Genomic DNA, 12946 nt, shown 5'->3' with positions numbered 1-12946 from the left:
AGCAAAAGTTGTATCTAAAACTGAATTCTCTGGTGCACGTTGTCTAGGGTTACTTATTCTTAGTCCTTAACATTTCTTCCTACAATTTTTGGTTCCATAATTATTATTATTGTTTATTTTTTAAATGTGCACTGGTGTTTTGCCATGAGTGTTTGGTATCCTGGAACTGGAGTTATAGACAGTTGTGAGCTATCATGTGGGTGCTGGGAATTGAACCCAGTTCCTCTTGAAGAGCAGTCAGTATTCTTAATCACTGAGCCATCTCTCCAGTCCCCTTCCAATAATTATTTTAATATGATTACAATAAAAAGCTTTGAGACTTCTTTCTATTAAATCTTTCTGTTCTAGTGAAATACCTGAATTAATTACCATGAGTGATAATTTTGACATTTTCATTTGACCTTATGCATCAACCTTGGAGAAGAGCAAGCAAACTGTTTATGAATGTGGTGTTTTAGAGTTAATTCATATAGATTTCTATATATTGTCGAACTATACTATTTGAAGAAAGTCATATTGTATTAATAACTGGCAAGTACTTAAGTCACAAGAGTCTAAATTTTATTCAAAGAGTAGTTTCTTCTTCAGATATGTGCTGCCACCAGTTCTCATGTTCAGCTGATGGGCCCTTCCTTCTGATTCTTCACCATCTACTATTCATTTACCTTTATTCAGATGCCTTTCCCACATAAAGAAAGTAATAACATTATATAACCTTCTCTGAAAGAGGGAGACAGCAAAAAAACAATGTACTCTGAAGTGTTCACTGAGGAATACAAACTCTGTCTTTACCCAGTTGACTCTGTGGAGACCCTCCTGGGTCTCTTAAAATCCCAGATTAATCATCTACTCTTTGTTATCTTAGCAATTTCATTTTAAAGTTGAGGAAATAAAATAGAATCAATAACCTTTGCCACATACTTTTGACTACTTGGTGAGTCTTGAAGCTTACAGTAGCTTGTAGTCTCACTAATTTCATTTAGTTTTTATGGCAGCAGCCTGATTTTTTATAAAGCTCTGGACACATTTTAGAATGATGAATTTAAAGTAAAATTTCAACATTTTGAAAACACACAACAGACAGAATTTTCCTTAAAGAAGTGTAGTTTTTTTTAATGTTGAAACACCCTTCATAGGTGTAAAAGAATCTACAGTGCAGCCAGATTTTCAAGTGAACAATTTCTCACTTCTCTTGCTGATAGCTAAGGTAGAATTCTGATTAATCACTAATGATTAGTCATACTGGACTAATTCATATGATGTCAGACAATATTATTAAGTTATCCTTTGTTCATACCTAGAATACAGTTTCTAAATGCTTTTTAACATTTCACTTCAGAAATATTAAAATAATGACACAAAGTAACTGTTCCAAGGTACATTATTTCTCTCATCCAACAGAGAGCAGATTTGTTAATTCTATTTTAAAATGTCTCTATTTTAAGGTATTCAAATTTCCTACTGACCTCAATTCTGCATTCTATATAACTATACAGTTTATAATCATGTTCGTAATAGTAATAAAATAAATCAAAGTAATTTTGTATAAATGCACACCAACTTCTATAAATTGTATTAAGTGTTTGTTTTTTTCATAATTGTAGATGTACTTAAACACATCTTACTTTCACCATCATCTAGCGAATCATGGAAAACCAGAGCTGTGTCACTGAGTTCATATTCCTGGGCCTTTCACAGAACCCAAAAGTTGAGAAAATATTGTTTGTTGTATTTTCTTTGGTCTACCTTGCAACAATTGGAGGCAACATGATGATTGTGGTGACCATCATCTATAGTCCCACACTGCTTGCCTCCCCCATGTACTTCTTTTTGATATTCCTGTCCTTGCTGGATGCATGTACTTCTTCTACTGTCACACCCAAGATGATTGTAGACTTCTTCGATGAGAGGAAGACCATTTCCTTTGAATGCTGCATGACACAGCTGTTTGCTGTCCACTTTTTCACAGGGGTAGAGGTGATTGTGTTGTCAGCCATGGCCTATGACCGCTATGTCGCCATTTGCAAGCCCCTACATTACTCTTCCATCATGAACCGAAGTCTCTGTGGACACCTTGTGGTAGTTGCCTGGGCAGGAGGCTTCTTGCATTCTATCATACAAATTACCTTCACTTTGCAGCTGCCCTTCTGTGGACCCAATGTCATTGATCATTACATGTGTGACTTATTCCCACTACTGAAGCTTGCATGTACAGACACACACATATTTGTTATTTTGGTATTTGCCAACAGTGGGTCTATCTGCATCATTATTTTTTTCTTATTGCTTGTCTCCTATGGTGTCATCTTGTTCTCTCTGAGAGCCCACAGCTCTGAAGGGAAATTTAAAGCTCTCTCCACCTGTGGATCCCACATTACTGTTGTGGTTTTGTTCTTTGTCCCTTGCATATTAACATATGCAAGACCAATATCTGCATTCTCCTTTGAGAAAAATGCTGTTGTATTTACCACAGTCTTGACACCATTGCTCAATCCTATGGTTTACACTTTCAGGAATAAGGAAATAAAGAATGCCATAAAGAAAATGTGGAAGAGATTAATAGTGGTTTCTGAGAAATATTAAATATTTCCCTTACTTTGCTGTGGAAATGGATCAGTGGGTAAGAGCACTTCATGCTGTACTAAGAGAAGGACATCAGTTCTGATTTCTAGCACCTATGTCAGAAGCCAGGCATCATAGGGCCCCTTGACTTAGTGTTGGTTCAACAGTTATAAGTAGACCCTAGAAATTCAGAGGGCTGTTAATCTACTCAAACACAGAAATCTAAATTTTCATTCCAGAATTTTCCCCAAGGCAATCAGGTAATGTGCAACAGATGAACATGGTCAATGTGGTCGTATGTATTTGCGTATATGTGTGCAAGCTCAAATAGCATACTCTCCTCTTGTGATCAAACATATTTGCTATCCACTCACCCATTCATTCATCCCCATATGAACATCAAGAAAAATGGGCGCACTTCAAAGATATTGGAATGATGAAGAAGTCAATATTTCCCCACAGAGTTACTATATTATTTAGGTATTATACAGAATGAAATCGCACTATTCTTTAGAGGGTCCTTCAATGTTTTAGGTGAGTGTTTTTGAGATTATAATTAAATACTTTATTTCTCCTCTACCTTTCTTCCCTTCAAACTATCCTATGTAAACCTTCTTGCTCTCTTTCACAGTTAAGGGTTTTTCATTAATTGTTACTATGTGCATAATTGTACATACGTGTATATTCCTACATATAACTGCCTCAGTATGTGTAATGTTACTCAAATGTATGTTTTCAGGGCTGAACTTTTAATATTGGATAACTAATAGGCATTCTCTATCCTAAAGACTTTTCTCCCACTGTCCCTGGCTATGGTGAAACACTGGTAGGATGTGATGAAGAGTCAGAGGCCAGAGGATTCCAAGATACCTCTTTTTGAGATTACATATTTATAATGAATTAACTACTTAATATTGTGACATAACTCTAGTTTGTGTGACAATAAAATTACAATGTTATACTCTCATAAATCTAATGAACATTTGAAGAGGTTTAAGTATCAAAATTCTTGCCATTTAAACAATGTCAATAATATGAAAGTAAGTTGATAACCTGAATATTTTTTGAAATGAGGATACATATGAAAATTATTGCAAGAGAAGAATAAGATTCTAAGTAATATTGTGAGACATCATATCTAGGAAATGCATGAAGAAACATGAATATGAGCTGAATTCTGGATGTTTCTGTATCATTTGACTTCATTTTTAAATTAGTTCCATTCATGTCAAGTAGAATACTTGAGTAAGTTATTTAATTTCTTGACAAATAAGTATAAGTAGACTGTCTTGAGTTTCTCTTAGGTGATGTCACTAATTTATCCCAATGATCTCTGTGACCTAATTCCATAGGGAAAAAACCATAACATCTCCCTCTTCCAATTCCTATAAAGGCAGGAATTGGGCATCCCTTTACTTGCTAAGATGCTGACAACATATTTCTTGCACTTTTTACAGGGAAAAGAAAACCCAGAGAAACTAGATTCAAGATTAGTTTTCATAAAAGTAATATATTTCAAATTCTTAGTAATTTTATCATTCTAAATTTTCTGTGTTACACACACACACACACACACACACACACACACACACACACACACACACACACGATTATCAACAAAGAACATTAAGATTTAAGCATATTATATATCACTTATGTTAACTATCTATAGGTTGTCAAAATGAATTTGCAGGAAGATAATTTAATACAACATACTTCCTCTTCAGTAGGACTGACAGGCTAATTAAATATTAGGGGCAAAGTTACTAAATACTCATAGTTTATACACTATTCATATTATGCATGAAAATGCCAAAGTAATAGAGCCAGCAGAAGATACATGACATTGTATTGGATTCCCATTGAAGAGTGTATTATAATTAAGATCTAGATCAGGCAATATCTGAATAAAGTGTAATATCAATATCAGACTAAATGTGTAATAGGAGTTTAGACATTTTGGGGTTATTTGTCCACATATCTCCTTGTTTGTCATCAGACTCAAAGGAAAAGCATCTTCTTGATGTTCTTGCCCCACAAAGAGAGGATATTTTCCCCCGAGATTGTTCATTTGTCCCCAAGATTTATCTTAGAAAATGAACACCCAACGTCATTGGATCAACTGAATTATGTAGCTGCTAATCTAATGTTTAAAATAAAATCATGAAATAAATTATTTTTGTTATAGTATACTGTTCAAAGCAGGTTTATTTTGTTCCATCACATATCAAAATCAAACGTTTTCCTTTTATTAATTTAATTCAAAACATTCAGTTGTAGATTCTGGTAAATTTCCAGTTTTCTCTTGCTGCATCTCCATCAGAGTCCATGTTCCTTTCACCCCCAGCTTATCTATACATGTTTGTCATTTCTTTATTCCCTTTCACCCAGTTCATGTCTATATCAAATCCTTGAAGATAGCAGATAAAAGCTTATGAAGAAGTTTAAGGACCTAGGGCAGAATCTACTACTGTTTCTGTTTTTTTTTTTTTTTCCCTGAATAGACATGATGGCAGCCTTCTATACATCTGTGTTTGTATCCTCAATGCACTTCTTATCCTAGTATAGAATAGCCTCTTTTTGCAGTGTGTGATGCTTAATGCAAAGAACTATACAGCTTCCAAGTACAGAGATTAAGTGACTGATTAATGCTCATCCTAAATTGGTAGCTATATGATCCCTCCCTCGATCCAGAATATATCTTGGTAAAGAAGACAGAAATATCATAAGAATTTGAGGATGATGAAGATTTCAATGAAACATGGTCTTCAGGAAATGGCTTGATCATTTCAATCATGAAAACATCAGCACCTGTTGATTCTTGCACTGGACTGGCACAAGTTCCATCATGTATAGGGAAGGGAGTCATGAATCCCCACGTCTCACTGAGGAGCCTCTGACAATTAAATGTTCCTGGTTAAGAAGTACCATTTCTTTAAGCATGAAGCCCCAGGAATGTTGTCTATGATCCATTAAATAATTTGCAATCCAACAACCTTAAAGCCAGTGGGTCAGAATTGATAGAATCATATATAGTAGGAGGTGTATTTGGGAAGAAGAAAGGGATCAGCATAATTGGAATGGCTATAAGAAAGTATACTGTGCAACCAATGTGGTCACAGTACACTGGACACACACACTCCACATAGATATGCATGCGTATATGTGGTACATATGCATAGATATATACATATATAGATGACCTTGACAAAAAACAAACACAAAAAATGCTCTTAAATGAGTATTTTTATTAATGTAAATATTACATATTTATGTATTAAATGTTTTTCTTTAATAAACAGTCCTTGCTAATGTTTCTTAGAACAGTATATATTATACTTACAGATTGATTGATAAATTCCTTGAAACAGAACTCAGCTCTTATCATGCTTGGTGAGTATGTGAGCATTTTACCTAAATTATACACAAAGACATTACAATCTATTCAGTATACAACACTTTCCTAATCGTGAAAGTGAAAAGTTTTATACAGAACCAGCCGTCCAATTTCTAATAGCTTTGAAAGGAAATGAAAATATCACAAACTCTCAAGTGAAAAGAGTTCACAAAGTTATGTCTCAGATATTCTTGGAGCCAGAAATTGTTCAAACCCTATGGGAGCTGTGAGGAAGTCTCACAGGTAGATGACCTCTCACGGAATACCTATTAATTGTAGTTGTAGTTAAGGAGTGAATTTGGCTCCTTCATTTTTCTTTTATTATTAAATCATGTTGACAAAGGCATGAAGGAAGCTCTTGTGATATACTCTACCTTCACTGCCAGACCTGGTCTTCTATTTTCTGTGTGGAAGGAAAACTTGGCTAAAACATAGCATTTTGGTCACCATTACACAATCTGATTTCAGTAGAAAACAAGAAATAGACGTCTGCAGGATTTACACACAACCAACACAAGGTGAGACTCAGAGGTACATTTCTGCATTTTTGGAGATGTTTTTAAATTGTGGTAAAACAATTTAAATTTGGATCATGAGTTGGGGATTTAGCTCAGTGGTAGAGTGCTTGCCTAGCAAGTGCAGGGCCCTGGTTTCAGTCCTCAGCTTAAAAAAAAATTAAATTTGGATCCTGTAGTCAGGCTAGTATGTGTTTAATGCAATAATTGACTTTTTAGTTTATAATTGTGTTCTTGAAATTTTCTATCAACTGTGATGCACAGATTCCTTATCTTTAATGAGGATTTTTTATGGTCAAAGTTACACTACACAGAGGTGATACTCTAAACACCAGAAAATAGCCCTTAAATGAAAGTGTAGATTTGAAATCTAAGAGTATTTGGAGTTGAGAGTGAGTTGACTCAGCAGTATGACCATTTATGGAAAGTGTATAATAGTTTAAGAATGTTATTATATGTGATGTCATCCTATGTTAGCAAGTGACTTCCACTTTTGATAATGTAAAAACTAATCTGAAAACACATTTTTTCAGAACTCTAAATGGAAATTCATTTTGTGGTTTAAATATTGATGTTTAATGTAAAATATTTTGATAATAGTACCAAAATTTATATTAAAATATCTTCACTCGTACTCTATAATATCAATAAATGGACACTTAATTTTCCTATCCCTCTCCTACTTAACATATTATTAAAATGTTTCATAGTTGAAATCTTCATAATCACAGTACCATGTGAATTTATTCTGCAAGTTTTATTTATATATCAATCCTCTTATGGATAATTAAGGTATTTATATGTTTATTTTAGAAATCTCTATTGTGTATAATAATGAAGGAAAAAATTGATAATCACTAGTGTTGATATTATAAACTAATAGAAAATATTTTGATATTGCATCATATCCTAATGTAAAATATTATAATTTAATTCTTAGAATACATTTTCAGACTGGGTACACATGAATAAAGAGTATTAACATGGTTGTGTTTGAAGTTATCTTATATGTTCTCCAAAACACTGTCTGAATACATTTCATTTAATCAGTATTACTTATAAATTGAGACTTTTTAAATAATTTTTTTCATAAACAAGTTTTTATCATGTTTCTGCCTACCCAACCATCTGGCAATTCCTCTCCACCTTCTTACCCCTCAACTTTATGTCTTTTTCTCTGTAAACACACATGCACATGCACAGTGACATTCTTTTATGCTTTGAGTGCTTCAGTTTTCACTTCAATATGTGCATGTGGCCATTGTTTAAAAAAATGTCATTAAAACTCACATGTTCTTGTTGACTTACAGTGTGCAGACTATCTTGATAAAACTCTGAGTGTGGCAGGTTGTGGTGGCACATCTTGTAATCCTAGAACTTGGAGGTGGAGGAGTGATGATCAGGAGATTAAGGTCATCCTAGTGTAAATGGTTATTTTGAAGCCAACTTGAGCTACATCCAGCTTTCTCAACACCCATTTTATGATAAAGAGCCATGTGTTTGTCCTCTGTGGACCTGAAACCTTGATTTCTGCCAGTTCATCTCATGGCACATGCTTCTTACACATAAAGCCCTTTTCAGACTATTTGACAACAGAAAGTGAACAATTTTCTATCTACATAATATGTTATTTTGTCTATTTTATACTCATCAATTTTGGCTTTATACTTGAGTTTTTCATACTGTACATAATCAAAGATGATAATAAAACTCCCATTTTCTTCCAGTTCCTCCTATATCAACCACAAAGACCTCCTCTCTTCCTCATTGTTTTTTTTTTTTTTTTTTTTTTTTTTTTGAACCCACTAAATCAGTGCTGCTCCTATGAGTATGGTGCCTCTCAGTGGAGCATTGGAAACCTACTAGTGGCCATATCCTCAATAGAGTGGTTTTCCCTCCTCAGAAATAATCCATTGTCAATTGTAAGCAACTTCAGAGGATAGATTTACTCACATGTAAACTTTGTTACCTCTACATGATAGTCATTAATATCATCTTTTTTCTTTTCCGTTTAGACACATTATTTCTTACTCACTTTATGGTATATGCGTATATATGTACACATATAAAGTTACACATGTATATATATATGAATATGTGCATGTAAATAATCACAGAATACATTTCTGTTGTACATATAGAAGAAGAAACTTATAACATTTAAAGCTGTATTTATCTACAAAAATGAATTCAGGTGCTAGAATATTTACATAGAGGTTTTATGAAAGAGATTTCTATTGAAAAGAGTTTTCAAGTGAAAGAACTATGCATAGCATTTTAGTGTCATGTCAATGTGAGTATTATTTAGACATTTCCAACTTGAGCCTTCCCTTAATATTTGGGGGTATAAAGGTAAGTTATTTACTAACATGTTTTATAATAAATTCATATTAATTTCAAAGCATATGTTGTACATTTACTCAACCAAACTCTCAATGTATACATAATTGGTAAATAATTTAGTCTCAAGACTAGAAATTATATTCAACAAGTTATTTCTCTTTTTTCACCTCTGTGACTGTCACTAACTTTCATTTGTAGGTCATTGGTCCATTGGCTTCTATTCCTTCTTCATCTACCCTTTTGCCTTATCAAGATTCCTCACTTGTACAAAACAAAGTTATAGATTCTTTAACAACTATATAGAGAAGTAGACTGTGGAAAAACAATCAGTACTCTGAAGTTCTTACTGAGATAAAATATCTCAACCATCATCCTCTTCAGTCTTTTAAGTAGTCATGTGAGCTGGGACCTGTGTCTCCAAAGTCTCAAAATTAATAATATTTTTGTTTGTTTGATCTTAATATCTTTATTATATTTTGTGAAAATAAAATAGCAATATTATCTCCTGCCACGGACTGTGGACAAGAAAGTTGAATACTGAGCATTTTTGCATTATTTCATTTGTTGATGATAATATTAAAAATATATGAAGAAAAAAATTTTCATAATTGCAGGTTTATACGAATGCATTTATTTTGTACTTTTTCTCAAGGATCATGAAGAATCAGAGGTTTGTCACTGAGTTCATATTTCTGGGACTTTCACAGAACCCAAAAGTTGAGAAAATATTATTTGTTTTATTTTTGTTCATTTACCTTGCAACTATTGGGGGCAACATGATAATTGTGGTAACAATTGTTTGCAGTCCCACACTATTTGGTATTCCCATGTACTTCTTTTTGTCTTTTCTATCTTTCCTAGATGCATGTATTTCCTCTGTAATCACACCCAAGATGATTATAGACTTCTTCTTTGAGAGGAAGATTATCTCCTTTGAATGTTGCATGATACAGCTGTTTGTTAGTCACTTCTTTGCAGGAGCCGAAGTGATTGTCCTGTCAGCCATGGCCTATGACCGCTATGTAGCCATTTGCAAGCCCCTTCACTATTCTTCCATCATGAACAGGAGGGTGTGTGCCATTCTAGTAGGCATAGCCTGGGCAGGAGGCTTCTTGCATTCTATCATACAAATTATCTTCACTTTGCAGTTACCCTTCTGTGGACCCAATGTCATGGATCATATTATATGTGACTTGTTCCCATTACTAAAGCTTGCCTGCACTGACACACATATTTTTGTCATTTTGGTGTTTGCCAACAGTGGGTCTATCTGCATCATCATTTTTTCTTTATTGGTTGTCTCTTATGGTGTCATCTTGTTCTCTCTGAGATCTCACAGCTCTGAAGGGCGGCGTAAAGCTCTCTCCACCTGTGGATCCCACATTACTGTTGTGCTTTTGTTCTTTGTCCCATGCATATTAATATATGCACGAAATACTTCTGCATTATCTTTTGAGAAAAATGTGTTAATATTTTCTGAAATCCTGACACCGTTATTGAATCCTATAGTTTATACTTTCAGGAATAAAGAAATGAAGAATGCCATCAGGAAAATGTGGAGAAGGTTGTTTAATATTTCTGGTAATCATTAAATCATTTAATTTATAAGGATAGGGATATGGTTCAATTTGTTGTAGAACTTGGAATGTTTCATGAGGACCTGAGTTTGGATCTTGATTAACCTTTCCATCTTGATGTGAATTTCTGAAACCAGTACAAAATAATGCAGGACTTGGGCATAAATTTTAATATCAGCACCAACTTAAGAGTCCATGCATCTAGATTATTTAAGACACTCTTTCCCAAACCATTAGCTAGGCCTACTCTTTCCACCCCAGAAATCTGGAATCTCTGGGAAACTTGTTCCCTTTCCCATCAGTCACTGCTGTCTCCATATATATTCTATATCCTTCATTCTCTGAACCACTAGAAAAGTATAGCTCTGCTTTACCCCATAGGCCTCCTGGATTTTCATAGATCTCCTCAAAGTGTTTCCATTTTTACCAGCTCCTTCCAGAAATCCCATAGTGGGCTGCTCCTACATCATCTAACTCCCTGGCACTTCCTGGTAGGCTCTGCTCTACAAAATGCAACATACCAACAATGCCTACTCACAGAAAGTCAGGGATACAGAAATTGTTAGTGTCTGATGATTCACATTTATTCAACAAGTGTAGAAAGATATAGGCTATAATTCAAGTTATTCCTCTGTGTTAGGACACAAATGTGAAATTTACATAGAAATAATATACCTTTTGTATCTTGAATTTGTAGACTACTGAAATTTTTGGTGCCTCTGGGTACCATTATCCTAATATTTTCAAGAATCATTTAAAATTTTCAATTCCTGTGGTATTAAATTGATACAAAATAGCTTTCAATGCTTAAAAATACATTGTCCCAGACTATTTGGTATTTTGGAATATTCTCTTTCTGAAAGCCTCTAATGTGCAACTTAAGTTTTTTATATCTAGTTGTTGACTCAATGCTTAGTCCTCTTATATTAAACATGCTTTCAAATCACCTCACAAATATTATGAAAGGAATAAATATCCTTTGGTATCCACAATCTCCTTTTTCAAAAATTTTAAACTCTGGTTCAAACTAGAAATAGAGTCTCATACCTTAATTCCATTACATGATAGGCTTGTTTAGGAAGATTGAGGCAAGTTCCTGGCATGCTTTAGCTAAATAGAGAGGCAGTTGTCAAAATAAGCAGAAGATTTATCAATTCTCAAGATGAATTTTCTTAAGGAGCAGAAACCTTAAAACATTCTCACTAATCAAGAACAACTCATAGATGTCCATTCTCGGTATTGCTATCCATTGCAGTGCATCATGTCTTATCTAATGCGATGAGACAAAACAAAGAAATAAAATTGGATACACTGTCAGATCATTATGAAACCATCATCACAAAATCTGTAATCCCCTAGGAGACAAGCTTCCAGGCACACATGTGAAGGATTTTCTTGATTAGGCTAGCCTCTAGAAATACCGTTGGGGTGAATAACTATATTTATTTTTGGAAGGTCCACCTGATAAATGGGAGCTATTCTATTGATTTGTGTCATGAATGCTACAAACAAAAGGAAGCTAGCAAAGCTTGGATATTTACTGTTCTGTTTCCAAATTATGGTTGCAGTGTGACCAACTGCCACAACCTCCTGATGTCCTAAACACCAATGATGATGGATTGCCCCATGGAACTATGTTCCCCAACCTAGTTTTCCTTCATTAGATTGCTATATTAGGAATTCTGTTGCTGCCATGAATAATGTAACTGATACATAATTTAGTATAAGAAATGAGGTCGTTTTTCTAATAAATATAATCCTAGGTTTCCTAGGCTTTCAGAACTGATTTTTGGCTTTAGTATCAAATTTTGGTGCATTAGGCTAGAAAGGCCCTAGCATGCCAGAGACAGTATTTCATGGCTACTGTGTGGTAGGAGCTTAGAAAATAAGAATACTGAGAAAGTATGGTTAATGAAAACTTTCATCATGAGATTTCAGAATCAATGTAGTACTCTACTAGAAAATGCACTAGGGGTCATTTGAATGGCAATTGGTCAAAGAGTCTGGTTCCATTTTTGCTTTTGTCCTGAGAACTTGACTGATGTTGAATTTAAAAGTAATGTTTAATTTATTTGGTGAGAAGAAAGTTCAGAATAGCAGAATATTCAGTCTATGTTTTGGTTTCTTTTTGTTGCACTTGGCCAGGTACACAAAGAAAATGAACCAGAATATATGGGTCTGTGTGTGTGTGTATGTGTGTGTGTGTGTGTGTGTGTGTGTGTGTGTGTGTGTGTGTGTGTGTGTGTGTGTGTGTGTGTGTGTGTGAGTGACTTGTTATGTAGAAAACATAACAAGAGAAATGTAAGTTTAGAAGACTATGTCTGTGCTGAAAAATTAGTCTAATTATAAAAAATGAAGCACCCTATGCTGAACTGAAATAATAGCAAATATGATTGAAAGACAAAACTCAATCACTCAAGGGATCCAACTTGTAAAAATATGACTCAATCAAAATGGAAAAAAAAAAGTAGTAAATAAGAATGAAGCAGAAGGAATTCAGTTCTGTATGAAAGCATCTGCCTAGGTAGTAGGTTCTCCAGGATTATGACAAG

General features: G+C 34.2%; 2 protein-coding genes across 2 annotated transcripts; both read left to right on the top strand.

The window, feature by feature from the left end:
* Positions 1-1619: 1619 nt before the first annotated feature.
* Positions 1620-2628, top strand: LOC118582642 (olfactory receptor 4C15-like). The gene has a single exon (XM_036185669.1). The coding sequence runs from the start codon at positions 1648-1650 to the stop codon at positions 2581-2583; it is 936 nt and encodes a 311-aa protein (XP_036041562.1). The 5' UTR covers positions 1620-1647; the 3' UTR covers positions 2584-2628.
* A 6845-nt stretch (positions 2629-9473) lies between these two features.
* LOC118582658 (olfactory receptor 4C15-like) lies at positions 9474-10409 on the top strand. The gene has a single exon (XM_036185696.1). The coding sequence runs from the start codon at positions 9474-9476 to the stop codon at positions 10407-10409; it is 936 nt and encodes a 311-aa protein (XP_036041589.1).
* Positions 10410-12946: the final 2537 nt, after the last annotated feature.

The sequence above is a fragment of the Onychomys torridus genome, chromosome 4 (genome assembly GCF_903995425.1).
Source record: "Onychomys torridus chromosome 4, mOncTor1.1, whole genome shotgun sequence".
NCBI classification, from domain to species: Eukaryota; Metazoa; Chordata; class Mammalia; order Rodentia; family Cricetidae; genus Onychomys; species Onychomys torridus.
Note: the sequence above shows the minus strand (reverse complement) of the source record. Positions and strands in the feature narration are given on the sequence as shown.

Coding starts and splice junctions, on each gene's coding strand:
- LOC118582642 (XM_036185669.1), top strand. CDS start 1,648: ATGGAAAACCAGAGCTGTGTCACTGAGTTCATATTCCTGGGCCTTTCA.
- LOC118582658 (XM_036185696.1), top strand. CDS start 9,474: ATGAAGAATCAGAGGTTTGTCACTGAGTTCATATTTCTGGGACTTTCA.